This window comes from Macaca mulatta, chromosome 15 (assembly GCF_049350105.2).
Source record: "Macaca mulatta isolate MMU2019108-1 chromosome 15, T2T-MMU8v2.0, whole genome shotgun sequence".
NCBI classification, from domain to species: Eukaryota; Metazoa; Chordata; class Mammalia; order Primates; family Cercopithecidae; genus Macaca; species Macaca mulatta.
Window position 1 is genome coordinate 124,061,799 of NC_133420.1, and position 23,089 is coordinate 124,084,887.

General features: G+C 43.5%; 1 protein-coding gene across 10 annotated transcripts in view; it reads left to right on the forward strand.

Annotated features, from left to right (window-relative positions):
• Positions 1-23,089, forward strand: part of FAM120A (family with sequence similarity 120 member A) — a 115,871-nt gene that overhangs the window by 24,711 nt on the left and 68,071 nt on the right. For all 10 annotated transcript variants that reach the window (XR_013404964.1, XR_013404965.1, XM_015117278.3 and 7 more), the window contains exons 3-4: positions 451-533; positions 22,608-22,736. Coding sequence is in view for 8 of the 10 variants with exons in the window: in XM_015117278.3 (XP_014972764.2) it covers positions 451-533; positions 22,608-22,736 (212 nt within the window). In the remaining 2 variants the exon portion in view is untranslated. The remainder of the gene's footprint in view (positions 1-450; positions 534-22,607; positions 22,737-23,089) is intronic.

Sequence of the window (23,089 nt, forward strand, 5' to 3'; positions counted from 1 at the left end):
ATCTTGCTAAGAAAGATTTTATAATTGTGCAGGTTTCACATTTGGTGTTTTTATGTAATTTTGAACCATAGCTATTTCATGAACAGATGAAAGCTTGAACCACAGCCATTTCATGAACAAATGAAAACTTGAATCTAATTGGTGTTTGATAGCCTGACATTGTCAGACTGACCTTTTGCAAACTGGTGTTTATTTTTAATACTGTGCTGTGAGGTTGCTTCAGTTTTATGCCGTTCTTAGGTTGGATGCTGCTGGGACTCCACTAGAAATTCCCGTCATTCTTGAGGCAGCCGCAAGGATTCTGCCTGCTGTATGTTGCTTTACGTTAAGAGATGAAGAGTTGTTCTCAGTTTCTGTTTGAAAGTTTTCTACTAGAGATGCAGTGCTTTTAAATGTTTTCCTGTGTTACTTAAGATGATTGCTTTTATGTTATCCATGTTTATATTCCAGGAAATCACATTCTGCCTGATGAAGATCTGGCTTCCTTTCATTGGAGTTTACTTGGTCCAGAACATCCACTAGCCTCACTAAAGGTACAAATTTCACTTTATTTGTCTAGCATTTGTAATAATCAACTGTGAGTTTGCTATTACGGGTTTTTTTTTTTAAATTTTTATTTTTGAGATGGAGTCGTGCTTTGTCGCCCAGGCTGGAGTGCAGTGGCGCGATCTCGGCTCACTGCAAGCTCCGCCTCCCGGGTTCATGCCATTCTCCTGCCTCAGCCTCCCGAGTAGCTGGGACTACAGGTGCCCACCACCACGGCTGGCTAATATTTTGTATTTTTAGTAGAGACAGGGTTTCACCGTGTTCGCCAGGATGGTCTCGATCTCCTGACCTCGTGATCCGCCCGCGTCGGCCTCCCAAAGTGCTGGGATTACTGGCTTGAGCCACTGTGCCCGGCCTGCTATTACTTTAATAACATGTTAGGCCCTTTATTGGTGGTGCTACAAAGTTAGCAATATCATGTTTTGCCATGATTTCAGGATATGCATTGCCTTAAAAAGCAAGCAACAATGCTACCATCCTTTGTTCTCAACACCTATATGTTAGGTAAATGTATAAATGCCCTTGAAAATTTCCCTTAAGGAATTCTTTGTGCCTTGTACCTAGATAGAAGGAAATCTTTGAGCTGATGTTTTATATATTAATTTTCTTAAAAATTTTAATTTTTTCTCTAGGTAGCATAGTTGATAAATTTTGTAACTAATTTTCTACAATTATAAAATAATCTAAAGCTTTTGGATGATGGGGGAGACTCAAATTCATTAGATAAATGATCCATTTGTACTGTTTTATTAAAACTTAATATTATTTTTCTCTCTTTTGATTCCCTTCCTGTTTGTGATAGTAACAGACATCAGAGAGGGAGGCACTTAACTCTGATTTTCTACAGTGGAAGGTGTCTGTGTTTGATGTGAGCATAGGAGTAATGAGTGAGATTGGCACGAGGCACTGGAAAACTTCAGCTTGGACTTGTTAGTGACTCTTGTGATTGCAATGATCATTTGTCAGGTTCAAATGCCTTTCTTGACTTGGGCAAATGGGAAGATGGGGACCTAGACTTTGTATCTGCTTCCCGCCCTGGGACTGCTTCCTTATAGTAAAGGGTGGCGGTTAAATTGGGTGTTTTCTGAAGGGCTGTAAAATTCTGAATGTTGTTGTAATTACCCTCCCTCCATAAACAATTTTAACTGGTGGCTAGTTTCAAATGGGAGTTTTTCTTCTACATTTTAATTTACCTTTAACTTTGGTCATACCCAAAAGCTTAAGTAGAATTCTTTCCTCCTCTCATTTTGTTCCTTGCTATTTCAAACTCTTTTTCTTTTTCATCTCTGGCATGCTATCAAATGTTCTCCTTTTCACCCTAACAGGGTTTGATATGGACTGTTTTCAACTTCTTGTTCAAAAATTAGTTTTTCTCCTCTTGTTAGAAATTACATTTCTGGCCATAGAATCCCTCCTGTATGTTTTCATGAATGAAGTGATGTGATCTGTCATCTGGACCCTAAGCTCCTAGTGATGCCATGACTGAAACGCGGGTTGGGGAAATGCAGCGTGTCATCAGCTGAACTTCAGAGCACTGCACCTGTGCTCAGTAGCTCTGTTAAGCATTATGCTTTTATAAGTGAGACACAAATGAAGGCTTGTTTCCTACAAGATTTATTTTGTTTTGAAGAGCAGGGGTGAGATACTCCCAAGGTCTCTGGCTATATGTGTATGTCTAAGTTAAACTAGCCCTGCTTCATATGTCACAGGGTTAGAAGTGAAGAGCTGTTTGAAGAATTATTGGAAAACCAGCTCAATTTATTGCCAGGTGAATAACATCATTACATGTATATTTTTCCTAAATTTTGTGAAGAAAATCTTTAAGTATGAAAATGTGGGAAGAATAGAGAATGTGTATCCATATATCCACCATCTTAGTCTGACAATTATAAACATTTTGCCATAAAGTATATGTCTGTGTTTTGTTTAACAAAAACTCTTTGGAAGTAAGTTGCAGATGTAACACTTTACCCATGGAAATGTCAGCTTGCTCTGCCACTTCAGCTTGCTCCATCACTTCCTAAAAATAAGGACATTTTGTTACTTTATCCTATTAGTCTTATGACATCAACTAAATTAATAATAATTCTCCAATATCATTTTTTTTTTTTTGAGACAAGGTCTTGTTCTGTCACCTGTGCTGGAGTGCAGTGTCTATTAAATCATTTAATATTAAGTTCATATTCAGATTTTTTCAGAGTCATTTATAGTTTTTTTTAATCAGGATCCAGTCAAGCTTTATGGATGCATTTTGATATTAACTGAGTACTTTTATGGCATATTGGAGAAGAAATCCTAAATTATTTTTCAGATGACTTGATAAGTTGTAGGATTTTAAAGTCAAACCTGAAATGCAAGCGCACCTGATTTTGAGATAAGTTCAGAAACTGCATTTGTTAGCCACTTTAAATTTTTTTTTTGAGACAGAGTCTTGCTCTGTCACCCAGGATGGAGTCAGGGGTGAGATCTTGGCTCACTGCAACCTCTGCCTCCCCGGTTCAAGCAATTCTTCTGCCTCAGCCTTCCAAGTAGCTGGGACTACAGGCGCCTGCTGCCATGCCGGCTAATTTTTGTATTTTAATAGAGGGGTTTTCACCGTGTTGGCCATACTGGTCTCAAACTCCTGACCTCAGGTGATCCACCCACCTCGGTCTCCCAAAGTGCTGGGATTACAGGTGTGAGCCACCGCACCTGGCCCACTTTAATGTTTTGACCGTTCATTCACATTTTGTATGCAGCACCATTTCAGTAATTTTAATGTACATAAGGGAAATTGGATGTGGTTTTCTCCCCATGAGCATGACTGATGGATGTGCTGCAGAATTGTATGTATCCCACCTGCTGTGTAGTCTCTTTCTTTTTTCCCAGTTATAAAACCAATTGCATCTTTCGAAAATTTGGATAGTTGTTACATATCTCCATAATATTCTGAGTTTTACTTTCTGAAATATTCTTTGTGTTTTTGTATTGTGTTGAAATGATGAGAGGTTTAATATTATGGTACTGCATTTTTAAAAGGTGCTTTGAATTGATTAGATATTAACTTCATAGAACACCAGCCCTCTGTGAACAATAATAAATTTGGCTTTGGCGAAATAGTACAAATATAATATGATAAAAGGGATGGACCAAGAAAGCTTAAGCTTGAGGATGCAAAATCACGTGTCTTTAACAGCTGTTTTTCCAGTATACTGTGTTAGAAAGGGAACCAATAAAAATCATGAGAAAATTTCTCTTTTTACCATCTGATGAAAATCACAAAATACCATGGATAGGAAGTCATTAGTAGTCGATAATTTGTGTGATTCCAAATCTTCAGTATGTTGGTAGCACTATGAATTTTTATTTGTTTTGTTTATAAGTAGCATTCTTAGACTCATCTTTTAAACATGTGTCTTTACAAATTTCACTACATGCATTCATTCATTCACTGTGAATTTTTAACTCTCCGACTGTCGTTGAACCAGCTACATCAGTTAGAAATTGTGAAGTCCTCCTTGACTGTCCACAGCCCTGGGGTGTGCTGAAAGAATAGCACCTCTGCTTTGGGGCTCTGGGGGCTCAGAAGCACAGGGAAGAACAACTGTTAAATCGTTGGGTAATATCTGCAAAGAGGAGAGCTAGGACGGAAGCCACATTCTGTTTTGTCCTGCTTTATTAGTTAGTAGTAGATCGTGCTTATTACTAGATTATGACTGCAATGTTAGACATACTTAGAACCTAAAATTGGTAGAAGGCAGTAGGAAATAGGACGTAAGGTGACTTTTTCATACGTCAGTGGTAACCTTAAGAGCTGCTACCAAGGTGGGCGTCGAATTTCTTAGGTTTAGTTGCAAAGAATATTTCATTTATGTTCAGGACAGTTGGGCCATTTCATGTAACTTGTAAAATTGTAGGATGGTGTCAGGGGTCAGGGAGTGTCTAAGATGTGGTCAGTTCTATAATGAGAGTAAGAAAACGAGAGTTAATGTGTTACTCCCTATTCCTTGGGAGACCTGGCTGTTGAGATTCCTCACTGTAGTCCTGGAGATGCCTAGAGGCTGGGCTGGAGTGTGACCTCTGTCTCCACCCAGGCCCAGGTCCTGCAGAGCAGGGAGCCTGGCAGCAGATGATACAGAGCGGGCTGGGCCAGGATGGGTAAAACCCCAGGGCTGCACAGGCACCCAAGCCTGAGGCTGCGTTTACCTTACTTTGCTGTAAGTAAGTTACTCTGTTTGATTGGAAACGTAAGAGAATCTTTTATATACCAGAAAGAGTTGAGATACACTCCTGGAATGTACACTCCCTCCCAAACAATGGGGAAGGCATTCCAGGAGTGCATCTCATTTCCGTGCTCATTTAAACTTTTTCCAATGGCAGTATTTCTTCAAAGGGTCATATCTTTAATAAGGAAAATACATTGAATATCCTTTCAATGTGTTTTTGGACTCTGTTATAATTAGGAAGATTCGGGATTGTATTTACAGTAATGAAAAGTGGGTTGGATGCATATTGGTCTTTCGAAGAGGCTCCCACTGCTTGTGTTGCTCTGGGCTGCTGTGCTCCTTTGATGGTTTTGGTGTGGCTGGCAGTGTTGCATGAGAGAAATGGAAGGTGTCAGGCAGCCTGGTACCCAGACAGCTGAGCCCACAGAGCATGGGCTCCAGTCCCAAGCCCAGCCTCTGTGTCCCTTCAGGTGGTGCCCCCATGCCTACCTCCTCCTGTGCCCTGGGAGTGGTCGGCCATTCAGTCTGCCTGGTCATAAGGTTTAGCGAGCCTGTGGGTGCCCTGCATAGCTGGTGTGGCCTGTACTCATCAGAGGGTGCCTGTGGCTATGGCAGTCCATCCTGGGCAGGGTCCCCTGGCTGTAGACACCTGCTAGGTGAGCAGTTTTTCAAAATGTGCTTTTTGGGGTTTTAAAAATTGTATGATTTTGTGTCCTAACTGGGTACGGGAATTTTTTATCTTGGGTGGGCATTTTGTTGTTTTAATTTTTTAGTATGTTTTATAGATGTTTGCTGGATTTATTTTTTTAAAAACATAATTTCTTGTTGCCTCTGGTTTTCTTGAATCTTGGGTTTTTTAGAACACTTTATAGAAGGCTTTTTGTCACTTGGGTGTTCTACATTCTATTGACCTCGTATTTGGATATAATAACATTTAAGTTGGACCTGTTTAGTGTCAGGTCATTGTATTCATTTTGATGGTTTTTGTGTTCCTGAACTTCATATTCAATTTCATATATTTTGAGTTTCCATCCCTGCCAGTTGTTTGTGATTGCCAAGTATCCCCAACCACTGAGCCCTTTGAGCTCCTTCTGCCTCCTTGTCTGGGACACCCCAGCTTGCAGATTTTATGTGGGTTTACCCTTTCCTGAGACTTCACTACCAGCAGTTCTACTTTCTAGTTAGGTTTAGTCCGTTTTACTCTGTCTACTCCGCAGTTCCCAGTCTTTTTGAAAGACCCCATCTCTGTGTGGTGAGCCTCCCCTAGAAGTACTTGTCCTCCTCCAGCCCTTTCTGACCCCATCATCTGGTTGTCCTAGGGCCAGGCTGGGCCCTGGGCCAGGCTGCACTGTCATCCATGGAACGCCGTCTTCTCTGTATGATCCTCTCTCAGAGCTTCTCCTAAAGTACGCTTGCTTTCTTCTGCATCATCTTAGGAGCTCCCTCTCATTCCTAGCCCTGGCATTTCTTCCTTTTGATTTAAATGTCTTTGTGTATTTATCATCTTACCACTCTGATTCACTTATTTTTGGTAATCTTTTGCCAGCTTTATCTTTCCCTGAGCCACCCGTATACCGGGGGCAATCTATCAGGCCATATCAAGAAAACTTTTAGATTCACCTCCATTTTTTTCTTTTTGGAGACGGAGTTTTGCTCCCTTGCCCAGGTTGGAGTGCAGTGGCGCAATCTCGGCTCACTGCAGCCTCTGCCTCTTGGGTTCAAGCAGTTCTCCTGCCCCAGCCTCCCGAGTAGCTGGGACTACAGGTACACGCTGCTGCCACGCACGGCTAATTTTTTGTATTTTAGTAGAGATGGGGTTTCCCCTTGTTGCCCGGGCTGGTCTCAAACCCCTGAGCTCAGGCAGTCCGCCTGCCTTAGCCTCCCAAAGTACTAAGATTATAGGCGTGAGCCACCGCGCCCGGCCATTCACCTTAAATTTTACCCAGGGGTATCTTTAACTATATTTTTTATGTCTTATTGTCCTCAACCAGAAGTCATTGAGTGTTGCTTTTAAAACATGTCCTTTAGGGCCAGCAGTTGGGTCTGGCTCTGAGAGAGTAGTGAGGAGGGTAGCATCAGGATCTCCAGGAGCAACAATGGTAGGGCTGTCAGTCTGGCCTTCTCATCACAGGGACCATGTCATCTCCAGGGTTGGAACGCACAGCAGACCCCACAGTGAACCAGTCTAGTAGTAGATCAGGGCCCTTCGAGACAGAGAGGAACTGAACAGTCCTTTTTCTTGGGTTTCCCGGATGGACACTTGGGTGGCTGTTGCAGCTGCTGCTCAGCCTGTGGTCCTAGTGACCGCTGTGCCTGGTGCCTGTGTCCGGACTAGGGCGAGAGGTGCTGGTAGGTCTCATGCAGTGTCTGGAGCCAGCTTCCATTTGAGAAGAGCTCTAGCATTTCAGGCACTTTGAGGCTTCATTGTGTGTGACGTATACCATGTAACCTTGCTGGAGCTAGGTTGGTGATCAGATGACTTGATCTTTCTGAAATCTTTTTTTAAAAAATTAAGTTGGTTATAAACTGTAAATAAATAGAAAGATGGACTTTGTTTATTTCTGACTTTCACCTATATTGTCATAGCGGGAGGGGGTGGTTCTGATTCTATGAACCCTCCAAAGAAGGAATTTCTCCTTACATGTTAGTGTTAATTGAAGTTCACTTCATATATTTTTTTCTTAATAAGTCATTATATAATAGTTTAGTAAGAGCTAAGAAAAACTTCCTAAAATCTAAGTACTTATTTAGCTTTAGAAAATATAATGTTAGGGGCCTGGAAGGTAAGTAGATTAAAACATTCTTCTGTTTCTTTTTTTTTTTTTTTTCTAAACATAGTCTAAATATTGGGGAAAAAGGAGAGACAGACAAGATGAGGTAGTTTGACTGAACCCTCTGATTTTATTAATCTTTGTAGTCTTCATATGTCTATTGCATTTTTACTGTCTTAACTAGAAGCCTACGTTATCTTTTTTAAAATTCTCTTTTTTATTATAAAAATAATTAGAAAAATTTAATCAGTACAGAAATATGTCATGTGAAAATGAAAGGTACTTATAATCCCACTTCTCAGAGATAACCACTTTAAACAGATTGATATTTGATCCTTCGAAGTGTAATAAAAATGTCTATCTTGCTAGTGGTGGTCATCATTGTCACCATCCATCATCATGCATGTGATGCATCATGTGTGTGACATTAGCTAAATGTTTTTAATGGTTAATGTATACAGATTCATTGTACTGGATTTTAAGCTTTAAGTCTTGAAAACCTGCATTTGATAAGAAATTTGTTCTTTGCTCCTTTTAATTTACATGTGGGGTTGTTAAATGAAATAAGTTAAAATACAAACTGAACTCAAAAGAATTTCTGCTTGTTTATATCTTCCAGTCAGTCTCCTTCTCTGTTCCCTGTTTGTTTTAAAATAAAACTGGAAAGCTTAGAATTCTGAGGAATCTGCTGGAATCTCTTGGGGCTCAAGAATAGTTTTTCTGTCTCTCTCTTTCTTTTCTTTTTTTTTTTTTTTTTTTTTTTTTAAGAGACAGGGTCTTGCTCTGTTGCTCAGGCTGGAGTGCAGTGGCTGTTCACAGGTGTGATCATGTGCAGTACAGATGCAAACTCCTGGGCTCAATTGATTCTCCTTCTCCTGCCTCAGCCTCCCAAGTAGCTGGGACTACAGGTGCGCACCACCACACCCAGCTTCTGTCTTTTTTTCACAGATTAGGAATAGGTCTCCTGTCATATTGCTGGGAAGAAAGGGATGTACGTTGTGGGAGGTTTGTGCTCCTTCCTTGTTGCAGGATTGCTCTTAGTTTGGCTCCTCCCGTGGAGTGAGTGGGACTGCTAAGCAGAATTCTTCCTGATTGACCTGGAATGGACGACCCTGCCAGCAGGAGCAGGAACAGAGGCCAGCAAGGGAAAGACAGACACAGTCTGAATGGGTTCTGAAAGATACTGTGTTGGTAGTGCTGGCACTTACGGTATCTCTGGGAGAGAGACCTGGAATAGAGCAAGCAAAGAGAAGCTCAGTAATAGTGTCTTTGCTAACTGTGCTTTATTATTATTACTATTATTCTGAGATGGAGTCTTGCTCTGTCACCCAGGCTGGAGTGCAGTGGTGCGATCTTGGCTCACTGCAACCTCTGCCTCCTGGGTTCAAGAGATTCTCCTGCCTCAGCCTCCCAGGTAGCTGGGACTACAGGCATGCACCACCACACCGGGCTAATTTTTGTATTTTTAGTGGAGACAGGGTTTCACCATGTTGGCCAGGCTGGTCTCGAACTCCTGACCTCAGGTGATCTACCCGCCTCGGCCTGCGAAAGTGCTGGGATTACAGGCATGAGCCACTGCGCCCAGCCTGCTAACTGTGCTTAGAACTAGAATGCTCTAGTTTTATTTTAAATAAGCAGCATAATGTCAGTCTTAAAAATGAGAGTGTAAACATTTTCTAGCTTATTTCCTACCCTGTGAGTTCATAATGTCAGCCCTGTTTCTAACCAGGCTTTCTCCATCACTTTCTGCTTAGCATATTCACCTTCCTCTGAATGCCATGGTGACACGTGTGAATTAGTGCCGTGTCCTAGTCCTAGTCCCATGTCTCCCCCTCCACTCATGGCAGATCAGACACTGTTGTTGCACTCTTAACTGTACACCGAGGGCTCCTCAACCTAGAGAATATCACCCTCAAGACATTTTGCCTGGGAACTGCCACCACCCCCTGCCCAGCCAAATCTGGCACCAGATTTCGTGCCAGGCAAGTTCCTTCCAAGACATTCTTAGTCAGAAACAGGGCTTGAGCTGGGTATGGTGGCTCATGCCTGTAATCCTAACACTTTGGGAGGCCAAGGTGGGAGGATCACTTGAGCTCAGGAGTTTGAGACCAGGGCAACATAGTGAGACCCTATCTCTATAAAAAATAAAAAAAACTAGCTGAGTGTGGTGGCATGCCCCTGTAGTCCCAGCTACTTGACAGGCTGAAGTGGAAGGATTGCTTGAGCCTGGGATATCTAGGCTGCAGTGAGCCTTGATCTGTGCCACTGTGCTCCAGCTTGTGTGACAGAGTAAGACCCTGTCTCAACAAAAAATAAAAAGAAGCAGAGGGCTTGCTAGCAACAGTCCCAGCTATGTCCAGCATCTTGGTTTCTTATATCTCTTGCTCACAGCCCTTGTCCAGGGTCAACTTCTCTTCCTGACCCTCTTGCTGTGTCTTTGAGACTCTAGCCCCTGTCACCCCAAAAAGAAGCCATGTCTGCATTGGCAGTCACTTTCCACTTCTTTCCGTCTGCAACCCCTTGGCCAACCACTAATATGATTTCTGTCTCTACGGATTTGCCTATTCTGGACATTTATTTATTATTATTATATTTTTGAGTCGGAGTCTCACTCTGTTGCCCAGGCTGGAGTGCAGTGGTGCAATCTCGGCTCACTGCAAGCTCCGCCTCCTGGGTTCACACCATTCTCCTGCCTTAGCCTCCTGAATAGCTGGGACTACAGGCCCCTGCCACCACATAAAACCACACAACATGTGGTCTTTGTGTCTGTCTTCTTTCACTGAGTATAGTGCTTTCACGGTTCTTCCATGTTGTAACATGTATCTATACTTTATTCCTTTTTTTTTTAAAAAAAAAAAAAAAAAAAAAGAAAAAAGAAACTGTCTCCTAGGCTGGAGTGCAGTCAGTGGCGCGATCATAGCTCACTGTAACTTTGAACTTCTGGGCCCAAGCAATCCTCCTGCCTCAGCCTCCTTAGTAGCTAGGACTATAGTCACGTACCACCACACTGGGCTAATGTTTTAATTTTTTTTAAGAGACAGGATTTCACCATGTTGCCCAGGCTGGTCTCGAACTCCTGGCCTCAAGCATCCTCCCACTTCAGCCTCCCATAGTGCTGGGATTACAGGCGTGAGCCCCGCACCCAGCCTACTGCATTTTTTTTTTTTTTTAATGACTGAATGATATCCCATTGTGTGAATATATGACATTTTTATTGCTCTTTTCATCAGTTGGTGGACACTTGGGTTATTTCTACCTTTTGACAATTATAAATAATGTTGTTATGAACATTTGTGTGTAAGTTTTGTGTGGATGTTTTCATTTTCCATGGGTATATGGCTGGGAGTAGAATTGCTGGGTCATGTAGTAGGTCTGTGCTTAGATTTTTTTTTTCTTCCTTTTTCTTTTCTTTCTTTCTTTCTTTCTTTCTTTTTCTTTTCTTTTTTTTTTTTTTTTTTGAGACTTTTTTAGAGTCTCACTCCTTTGCCCAGACCTGTGGCATGATTTTGGCTGTCTGCAACCTCTGCCTCCCAGGCTCAAGTGATTCGCTTGCCTTAACCTCCTGAGTAGCTGGAATGACAGGTGTGTGCCAGCACACCCGGCTAATTTTTGTATTTTTAGTAGAGATGGGGTTTCACCATGTTGGCCAGGCTGGTCTCAAACTCCAGACCTCAAGTGATCCGCCTGCCTTGGCTTCCCAAAGTGCTGGGATTACAGGCATGAGCCACTGTGATTGACCTATGTTTAGCTTTTTGAGGACCATCAAACTGTTGCCACAGCAGCTGCACAGTTTACATTCCCCCCAGCAACGTGTAAAGGTTCTGATTTCTCCACATCCTTACCAATGCTCGTTATTGTCTGTTTTTTTATTTTCTCCATCTTAGTGAGCTTAATGAGGTTTCCCATTTTTGTTTTGATTTGCATTTCTTTGACGACTGATGATGTTGAATATCTTTTGCTGTGCTTATGCGTCATTTTTAGACCTTCTTTGGATAAATGCCTCTTCAAATCCTTTGCTCATTTTAAAATTGGGTTATTTGTCTTTTCATCATTGAGTTCTAAGGGTTTTTGTTTTTGTTTTTTGAGACAGAGCCTCGCTTTGTCTGGAATGCAGTGGCATGATCTTAGCTTACTGCAACCTCCGCTTTCTAGGTTCAAGCAATTCTCCTGCCTCAGCCTCCTGAGCAACTGGGACTACAGGCATGCACCACCATGCCCAGCTAATTTTTGTATTTTTGGTAGAAACAAAGTTTCACCGTGTTGGCCAGGCTGGTCTTGAACTCCTGACCTCAAGTGATCCACCCACCTCGGCCTCCCAAAGTGCTGGGATTACAGGCGTCAGCCACCGCACCTGGCCTGCATTCTAATGATTTTTAATATATTCCAGATGCAAGTCTATTATTAGATGCATGATTTACAAATATACTACTTATCTTTGCAATAAGTTTGCATCTCAAAGTATTGTCTTAAGCAAAGAGTCAAACCCAAAGGAAATCTGTCTGATCCCATTTATATAAAACTCTAGAAAAGGCAAAACAATAGTGATAGTGATAGAAGGTGGACTTGTGGTTGTCTGGGACTGTGGTGGGAAACGGACACAGTGGGACTCTGGGGTGATGGGAATGTGATGTTTTCTTGATTGTGATAGTAGTTACACTATTGGAGGCGTGTGTTGTAACTCACTGAATTATATGCTAAAATTGATGGGATTTTATTCCATGCGAAATATTTCAGTAAAACTGATCTGAAAAATGCTGGTGTCTGACTGTAGGCAGCCCCTCCATGTGGGCAGTATCATTCTATTCTCCTTCCCAGTGACTGTGAGCATTCGTCACTCTCTCCTGGGCCTCTGCTCAGTTTCACACTGCTTTCTCTTAGCAGGTTCTTTCTGCCAGAATATTGACACCTTCAGGCGTGGTCCTCCTCAACTTCTCTTTCCTCATCTACACATTTATTTTCCCGTTTTTATTTCTTTTCTAGCCTGACACTGGAGTATTCCTGGCCTTCTTGAACCTTTGTCATTGAACATATCTGGTGGAACTTCTGTATAATATCTCCCTCTCTCTTGGTTCTTGGCCCTCAGTTTGTAAATATGAACAGATCTGCCCCATATTCTTCTGACTACCATCTTGTGGTAGCTCCTGTCACATCCCCAACACTTAACTTCCTTCCCTTGAATCTCATTGTCATAAGATTGCTTTTGTCAAGACCATGGATGCCCGTGAGAGCTGATCTTGTGGCTGGTTTTCCGCCTCATCATACTCCTCCTCTCCTCTCTGGGACCCTCCCACCTGGCTTTCCACATGTCAGTGTGCTGTAGTCTTTCTTTTCCTCCTCCTCGCCTCTGTTGCCTCCTACGGGTTCCATCTGTACTGTGATTCTCACACTCTCCTGGCAGATCTGTGCTGAAGTCTCAGCTACCCTGAAATGTATTTCTCCAGACAAGTCCCCTTCACCGAGCTCTCCACCCTGTCCTCTCTACTTGGATGTGCACCTGCACGTCAGATTTGGCATTTCTGATCTACAAATGTCTTCATCTTCTCTAACTTGGCTTGTCCTCCTGTGTTGTACTTGCCACCTAGTGCCACCAGTGACCCTGCCAGTCATCCACGGTAGAACTTGGGAGTCATCTTTGATTCTTCCCCTTCCTACATCTGCTCTGATATTTCCTGAATTGCCACATCCTCTCCTTGCTTCTGTTTCAGCCACTGCTTGCTGGGATTCATGCGGGAGCCATGGAGCCTCCCTTTTGCTGATCTTTTCCTCGGCTGTCCGTCTTCCACATGGCTCACAAAATGATCTGTTTAAATTCAGGTCTGATCTCATCATTCCCCTGTTTAGAATTTCTCAGTCACTCTCTTCATCTGTAGCAGTGATTTGAATTCCACGTATCTGTTAAAAAAAAAAAGTTGGAAGACTACTGTTGTGTTGCCAACTCTTAATTTTTCTAAGTAAGAATATTGGAAGAAAAAGGAATTCACCGTCTACCATCTTTTCATTAAATAAGCACATTTCAACACTTAAAAAAAGGCGCAATTTCGAATGGAAGATAAAAAGACCACAGTGCTGTGGCTAAGTGTGTAGAGTCCACTCAGCCACTCACCTGGTTGGCTGTGGTGGGTACTTAGTAAGCTCCTCTATAAGATGGGGACGTTGACAGTGGCTACTCATAGAGTTGTGAGGATTATATCGAGTATGCATCCTTAGGGCACGGCCTGGGTACACAGCCTTCGAAACTATTAGAATACATGACAGGTATTCCCCCAAGAAGGGAAGGTGACCACAGTACACTACAGTTTCCTCCTTGGACTGGTGGCAGCTTTTTGTAAAGAGATCCTGTCACTGCACGATGGAGCCCAGGTTCCAGCAGGGCAGCTGAAGCCACCTCTGGCCTACCTGCCTTTTCATCCTAGGCTCCAGGCCTATAAAGTGGAATGAATCACTTTTCTTTGTCCAGTTTAAAACCTTTAGATACTTCAGTATACGTGCATAGCAGTTTCCATCTTTGGAGTGATGATCACACTTACCATTATTTGTGATTAATTGCATTTTAACAGCCTTTCAAATCTTTTTTTTTTTTGTTTTTTTTTGTTTTTTTTTTTTTTGAGACGCAGTCTCGCTCTGTGGCCCAGGCTGGAGTGCAGTGGCCGGATCTCAGCTCACTGCAAGCTCTGCCTCCTGGGTTTACTCCATTCTCCTGCCTCAGCCTCCCGAGTAGCTGGGACTACAGGCGCCGCCACCTCGCCCGGCTAGTTTTTTGTATTTTTTTTAGTAGAGACGGGGTTTCACTGTGTTAGCCAGGATGGTCTCGATCTCCTGACCTCCTGATCCGCCCGTCTCGGCCTCCCAAAGTGCTGGGATTACAGGCTTGAGCCACCGCGCCCGGCCTCAAATCTTTATTTAGGCAAATGTGTACAGAATACTGATATATGTCATAACATTTCACGAATTTTGAAGGCATGACTATTAGTGGTATCTGACAATTCTAGGGTCTACGTGTTTTCCTTTCCCTTGACTGTTATAGTAGAAAACCGTGGGCCTGCAGGGTGCATTTGGTGATTCCATAGCTTGGAGGGCTTGGTCAAAAGCACAGACTGCTGGGGCCAAGGACTGTGGTGGTGACAGTTTCTTGGGGACCACACTTTGAGCTTCACCCACCTTGGATGACCAAGGAAGCATTTCTGCGTCCTCAGCCCCCGGACCTGTGCTCCACTGTGTCCTCTCGGGGGCTCCCTGAGAGACTGGGGCAACGTTTTGTCGCCAAGAAGAATGTGAGCTTCTCGAAGTCAGGAAATTTGAAGGGTTGTTCTGTGTTCCTTTTTTCTAGCACAGGCGTCACCCATGAATGAATATTGGCCAAATCGAGCTTCCGTTTCCCTTCCTTGAAATTGCCAAAATGCAGAGTACTTGCCCTTCACCGTTTTCCACTTGGTAATGAAGTGGATCAGTTCTGCTTCAGCAATGATACTTTGTGAAACTTGCATTTATATTCATTTGCATTTTAAATGAGCAGCCAAGAGACACTTTGGGAGCAGTGGCACCAACAGTCTCAAAATCATTTAATCATAGTTTTGTATGGTATATTTAATTAGCTTATACATCCCACAGGAATATGACCGAGTGGATTTTAGAGATTAGGTTAGACCCTGTCAGATGGTCCTGTCTAGTGGTACATGTTAGAGAGCTTGGAAAGAGTTTTCAATCAACATATTACATGAAAAGGAATACTGGATTTTATTGAATCCTTTGAGTACTGTGGCATGTTGGGTTTGATTTAGCAGTTGGAATATTACAAGGTAAGTTCATTTAAACGAATTCACAGCTGTAGAAAAAAGGTTTGAGTTTAAAGATATAACCAAGAGTGAGACTGCAGATTTTTAAGCAGTGAAATATTAGAAAACAATGAATAAATAAATAAATGCTTCTTTAAGAGGGGCTAAATTATTTCTTATTTTATTTCAGAAACCAGGAAGAGATTGTTTTCTTTGGATTTCAAACGTCGTTATAGTGTAGTTGTTTCTTAGCTTCCTTAAGGTGCCCCTTGAGTGCCTGAAATAATTCACTGAAATCGGTGACTCTAAAGCGTCAAAGATCTTTTCTGTCTGGAGTAGCCACCATGCAGCTTCAGTGAGGGCTTCCCATTGAAGTCCCCTTTGAGGACGTGCCTGACAGGTTTTCCATGGACTTTTTTGTTGTTGTAGTATGTAGTATGGGTGCCAGCCTCCACTCTTCACCCGTAATACAGGCCTGGTAGATAGATCGGTGAGAACACCTACTGCTTGTTCTGAAAGTTACGCCTGGGGGTGTCAAGCTGCTTGGAGATGAGGCCAAAGGCTCACCCTGCGTGGCTGTAGCAGAAGTCCAGCCAGTGCTCCCAGCACCACCCATTTGGGAAACAGGCCCAGTAGTGTGGCTAGGCAGGTGTCCACACCACTGACCCAGCTCCAAGATTGCAGCCTCCTGGAGGTTTTTTTTTTTTTTTCCAAAAAAAGTAAAAACAAAACAAAGGTTGTCAAGAGTGGCCAGAGGACTAGAGATTGTCATAGGGGACAACGGGGTGCCACCGCTCATGGATTGTGACATGTCAGGGAGATAGCCCTGCGGCGTGCTTGTCTGGGTCAGGTTTGGTGGCATTCTGCATTCAGCAAAGCCCTGCATGCTATATCCATCTGTCAATGATGACTGCAGAACACGTTTTTCAGTAGGAAATGATGAGGAGATTTGGGGAAAGATGAGCTAAAAGTGAAAATCTTTCACATAAGAGGATATTTTTGCATAGAGACAATCATCAATTTCTACCCAAACAGTATCTATTATTTAATGATTCTGCCTGGAAGCAAAGGGGTAAGCTGAATCTTTCAGAGGGCTTTCCCAGTCCTAAATTATTTTCTTGACCTACAAAGCAGGCAAAATTTCAGTCACAATTGGTGAAATTGCTACGCAGTGACATGAAAAAAGCAATTGATCATAAGCATTTGCTTGTTAATTAAGTTTACTTACTCTCCTTAGAGATAGAATGTACATATGGTTCTAGCTCTAGATATGTCACAATTTATTTGACTTTTGTTTTTTATTTTTAATGTTAAGTATTTGGGCTAAGATTTAAAAAACTGATTAAAGAAAGCTGAGGAGGAAATAAATGGGACATTAATTACAATATTTTATACGCTGTCTCTAAGCAGCAGACACTTCACTTGTTTAGTTTGAGTGTTAATTTTGTTTTTATGAATAGGCAAGGACACATTACTGTAACCCTCCTGTGTAGTTACTGCTGTGATGAGATGAACCACGTGCTATTTTAGAATCTCAGGGAAAGTTAGCAACACTGCTGATGACGCTTTTCATGGACGAACAAGTCTTGATGTGTTTTTTCCCAGTTGGAAGTATATTGATAACTACCTTCATGTGTGTGGTGTTTATACAGGGCTGTGTGTGTGGGGGTGTGTGTGTATGTATATGTATAGGGTTATGTAGATAGATAGCATAGAAATTAACTTCTCATACATATATGCTTTTATCGTGTTAAAACATTTAACAAGTTTCTAAAGGATTTATCCTAGAATACCTTTTAGTACCAAGATTCCCTGGTATATTTAAATAAAGACATATGTCCAACTTTCCAATCTATCCGTCTTCTTCAATTTAAAATGTCTCATGTAAAGTCCATCCATATGTCCCTCTGGTGTTGCATTTCTGTCTCCAGCCACTTTCTCATGTGGCAGGGGTGGGATTTGTTGATGTGACCAGGCCCTTAGGACAGCACCTCTGACTCCTCCTGCACCTGGGTAGCGAATGCACACCAGGTCCTGACCCTAAGGATTAAAGACGACGTCAGGGAGCTCATCCTGGATTGGCTTTAGAAGGCTAGATTAGGAGCCATCCAGGAGGGAAGCAAGCTTGTCTCTGCACAGGCTCGGAGCTGCCTGCGGAGTCGGGTGGTGGAGGGTGGCTGGTGGGGAAGGTAGCTGCATGGTCAGCAAATTATAAAGGGCCAGTGTTTTCGGCGTTAAACCAGAGGTAGCATGTTTGATGTTATTGAGCTGCTCAGAAGGATTTAGGGGACACTTTAATTATGGCACCTGTTTACTTCAAGGATCTTTTAGCTGCATGTTGTAGGGCTGGGGATAGTGATGACAAGGATGTCCACAGGAACAAAAGCAGCGGTTTCTGTTGTTTTCTTTTGAAGTGGGATGGGAGTGAAGCAGGGCTGCCCAATTACTTGTGGTGTCATGGGTGTAAGCCATCGTTATGGGCTGCACATGCCCCTGGGAGACAGGAGGCCCTGTACCCTTCTCTATGAACTTCTTTACTTCTGGGGAAAGCCTGTTGCTATTCCCGCCTGCTCTGGCCCGGGAGGCTGACTCGTTTGCTATGCAAGGCCCAGGCTCTCTGGGTGCTGGTGCCTGTTGCAAAATAAGAAGCAATGGTGGCAAAATGTCCACCTCCCTAAATTAAACCACAAAGGTTAGGACCAAACTATTAAAAATATGATCTTTGAGTGGTATGGTCTTGTTTTTGAGTGTATTTTGGCATTGTGTTCAAACCAAAGTTTATTCCAGCCAATTTAATGTACTATTTTCTAATAACAACTCTGTTTTAAACCTTCCCATCCATATCAAACACAATGATGTTGAGGTTAAGAGGGACCCTTTCTCTAAATGAAAATATGATACTTATTCTATATAATTTTGGAGGGCCCAAAGATGTGGAATCAATGTATTTGTAAGAATTGTATTAAACAATCTTCATTTGATAAACAGTACCTTACAATCCTAATGCTATCTATCAAAGTTGAGTGAGAGCAGTTTCAGCATCAACTCTTGAACGGTAGCTAAACTAACAAGAGAGTACCCAAATGTGCTCTAAAGGGAGCAGCACCGGCTGATGTTCTGCCGAGTCTGTGAGTGTCCAGGACCCAACTACAGGGAGATAACAGGCAGGTGCTCTGTACCCAAGCCCTCACATGGTGACCTGCCTCCCTCCTGGGGGCCCACTGTCCCCCGGGGGCTTTCAGGCCCTGTGGGTTTTGGGCAGAGTCCCAGCAGCCAAAGGGCCATTTGGGAAAGGCTGAAACTTGGCTTCACAGTCAGCCAGCTTCTGTCCGAAGTGGTCATTTTCTTCCTGGAACTCCTGGAGCGGGCTGTCAGTGGGTCCGGCAGCCATCCAGTCTTCCTGGGCCCTTTCTTATGGAAGAGGATCTCCCTCTGAAAACTAGAAGTGTCTTCCTCCAATTCCTAGTGGTTACAGGTCTGACACATGCAGTTTAAGTACTAGTGCACCTTGCGAGGTCTCTGCTCGAGGTCCAGGCAGTAGGTGTCCTCCTGCGTGAACTCCTACTGAGGCCCCATCATGGGTTCTCAGTGCAGTTCAGGCAGAGCAGGAAGCTTCAGCTGCAGCTTTGCGAGCTCCTTCCCCAGCTGTGACCTTGTGCCCTGCAGAGAGGCCTGCTCACCCATCAGACTTTGGATTTGTGCTGTGCGTTCTTTACTCCTTTGGAATTCTTCCCACAGTTGCTTTTCTGTTGCTCCAGTCTTTCCTTCAGGACATTTGAAGGATGCACCTAAGTCAGCATCACCATCCACATTCTTTGGAGGAACTTGTAACCGGGATGCTAGCGGACCACCATATCCTGCTTCCCTGTTCCCCTCCATTTCCAAGTCTCCATCTTTCACGTGGTCTCTACTGCTTTCCAGCAGATGCAGGATGCTTGGAGAGGTGTGAGATAGGGAGGTCATTCACCTCACTCCAGCATTCATGGCTTGTTCCATCGTTGTCTGTGCTTGCTCCGGCCTTTTCATCTTCCCCTTCTTGTCTGCAAGCATTGCTTCCATCTCATAATTTCTTTGTCGGGCAGCTCTGCAGGTTGCCAGTGGTCAGTGCTGTCATTCAGATCATCTGTGCTTTGCCCCAGAAGATCTTCTCCATCGTGCTGTGAAGCATGTGGGACCTGCTTTGTTCAGTCACTTGGGGAAATCCAGGAGGCCTGCTTGTCTGTGCTCTTTCAGAAGCTCACCTAGGTCCTGGTAGGAAGACCTGCTTGTTTCATTTGGAACTTTCAAGCAGGGGGTTTGGAGTGATCGAGGACTGGCCTCTGGCGCGGGCAACATTAGGCCACCACCAGCTTGGGGTGCTAGCCGCATCTTGGATCTGGCCGTTCTGTGGACCTCACCCTGGGCTGAATACCTTTGAGCCGACTCTTCTTTTCTTCCCACTGTGGGTCATGAATGTGAAGGCCACCACAGCAGTGCATGCCCAGATCACGCAAGGTTTCCATAGGTTCACTGGCACTAGTTCCAGGATTCTGTACATCACTAGTACTGCTGCCTACAGGGGGCCCAGCAGCAGCTGAGTAGCCATTGTGTGGTGGGCGGCAGGCCCTCCGTGGCTGCCAAGGGCTCTGTCTCCACTTGCTAGTGGCCTGTGGGCCACAACTGACCACTCGGAACCCTGTGGAGGGTACTATCGCTAACACAAACAAGGGCTGCCATGACAGATGTGTGAGAATTAATATAGTACTATACATAAAACGTCTAAAAGAGTGTCTAGCTAAGATATGTTAGCTAATATATCATCGTGATCCTCAACAACAACAAAATAATAGTAACCTAATACACCGTTACGACTCACTGGAACATGTCCCTGTTTTGTGCATTTCTCACTCACAGAGACTTGGAAAGGCAAAGGCACTTACCAAAGGGGACTCTGCTGTTCTGCAGCCACCTCCTCACATACATGGAGCCTTGGAGAGCAGGGGCCTGGAGGGGAATGACAGAGAAGTCATGTCAATTTTAGGTTTCCCAGTACATATAATAGAAATGTTTACACAGTACTGTAGTTTATTAGGTGTGTAATGACATTACGTCCGAAACACAAGGTACATCCCTTAATCAAAAATACTTTAGTGGGCCGGGTGCAGTGGCTCACGCCTGTAATCCCAGCACTTTGGGAGGCCAAGGCAGGCAGATCACGAGGTCAGGAGATCGAGACCATCCTGCCTAACACAGTGAAACCCCGTCTCTATTAAAAATACAAAAAATGAGCCAGGCGTGGGGGCTGGTGCCTGTAGTCCCAGCTACTCAGGAGGCTGAGGCAGGAGAATGGTGTGAACCCAGGAGGCGGAGCTTATAGTGAGCTGAGACCACGCCACTGCACTCCAGCCTGGGTGGCAGAGTGAGACTCTGTCTCAAAAATAAATTAATTAATAAAATAAAATAAATAAAATACTGACCTTGCCTTCTTTAAAAAAAAAAATACTTTAGTGTAAAAAAAATGCCATGATCTCTTGAGTCTACAGTGAGTTGGAATCATTTTGCTGGCGGAGGGTCTTGCTAATGGCTGCTGACTGATAAGGGTGGTGGTTGCTGGAGGTTGGGGTGGCTGTGGCAGTTTCAGGAAACTGGACAACATTCAAGTTTGTCACATCAGTTCACTCTTCCTTTTATGAAAGATTTCTCTGTAGCCTACGATGCTATTTGATAGCAGTTTACCTACAGTAGAAATGTTTTATGAAGTTGGAGTTAATCTCAAACCCTGCCACTGCTTTATCAACTAAGCTTATGTCCTATTCTAAATCCTTTGCTTTTATTTTGACATCTTTGACAGCATCTTCACCAGGAGTAGATTCCATCTCAAAAAGCTGCTTTCTTTGCTTGTCCATAACAAGTATTTCCTCATTTATTCAGGATTTATCATGAAGTTGCAGCAATTTGGTCACATCTTCAGGCTCCACTTCTAATTCTGGTTCTCTTGCGATTTCCACCACATCTGCAGTGACTTCCTCCACTGAAGTCTTGAACCCCCTCAAAGCCATTCACGAGAGTTGGAATCAAGCGAGTCTTCCAAGCTCCTGTTAAGGTTGATGTTTTGACCTCCTCCCATGAATCATGAATGGTCTTAATGGCATCTAGAGTAGTGAATTCTGTCCGGAAGGTTTTCAATATACTTAGCCCAGATGCATCAGAGGAGTCATTTTCTATGGCAGTTCTAGCCTGATGAAATGTATTTCTTTAATAATAAGACTTGAGTGTCAAAATTACTCCTTGATCCATTATGGGATGAGGAATGAATGTTGTGTCAGCAGACATGAAGACAACATTCATTCCCTTGTATATTGACATACAAGGGCTGGTCCCTCTGCAGGCTCTCGGGAGGATCCTGACCTGTCCAGCCTTGAGTATCTGAGGCCCTGTCATGCTGCATCACTGCCTCCTTTCTCCAAATTTTGAGGACCCTGTGATTCCCTTGGGCTTGTCTGAATAATCCAGGATAGGATTCTTATTTGGAGATCAGCTGACTGGCAGCCTTCATTGAATTTTGCCACGTAATGCAGCATATTCACAGGTTCTGGAGAGGAGGATGTGGACAGCTTTGGGAGGTCATTGTCCTGCCTACCACAAAGCTCTTATTATGTGGTTAGTCTTCTTTTCAACCTGTTAACTTATGTTTTTCTGGTATCAGCTGTGTTTGGCTAATGAGATGTTCCTACACTTTATTTGATATTCTTTGTCACTTTCCTCAAACATGCCCCTCAACAGGTAGTGATACCATTTTTCTCCAGTTGGAGCTGAAGTTGGCCTTTGAAGGTGGATTCAAGAACTTGGTAACTGCATTTATGCTTACAGTTTCAGGGAGTCCTGGGCTGTAATCTAAAGGTCCTACTGGTGCAGGCCTTCATCTTTACTGGTTGATGTTGAAAGAAAGGGAGTGAATGGTGGCTCCAAGCCTTCTTTCTGGGCTGCTTTGTGCTTCACTTGTTATGGATGCAGGTCCTGGGCTTGGAATTAATTGCAAACAAGTCTTGGACTTCTCAGAAGTGGTGGAAGGCTGTCAGATGCTCTTTTCACCCAACACAGTTTAAGCAGCTGAGTTGTATTTCATCCACTGAAAGGAAAATCTCGTTCTTGAGCTTCAAAATGTGAACCGCTCAGGGAAGTCTTAGGGCCAAGATCTCACAGGTGGACAATCATCAGGCGCTGATAAGATCTTAGATAGTAGCTCCTTGTTGGAATTTCTGGCTCCTGCATTCAGATTAGCCTGGTTCTGGTTGCTCACCATCCACTGTTGACACCTGCGTTTGTTTTCTCAGGTCCGGGCCCACCAGCTGGTCTTGCCACCTTGCGACGTAGTGATCAAAGCCGTTGCTGATTATGTACGCAACATTCAGGACACCTCTGACTTGGATGCCATAGCTAAAGATGTTTTCCAGCATTCACAGGTAAAAAAAAAAAAAAAAAAAAAAACAGATTCATGGGATACGACTTTGCATAGTAGTGTGGCCAGGTTTGGAAGAAGGGGACTTGTGGGTGCAAGCTGACTGGATGGGTCTGAGAGCTCTTGCTCAGGCCACTGGAAGAAAGCTGCAAGTCGCAAGGCCGAGGCTGAGGTAGCCTGGTCATGGTCCCTGCCAGCCAGGAAGTCTCAGCTGCTTCACCCAGCTTTTCCAGCCTGAATAGAAGGAGGGAGATTCAGTTAGACGGTTGGTGAGGTCTGCTGCTCATAAGTTCTCAAGCTTAATAGAATCTGTATTTCAGAGTTTTCAGAATATGGACTGTATCAAGTCAGTCATAT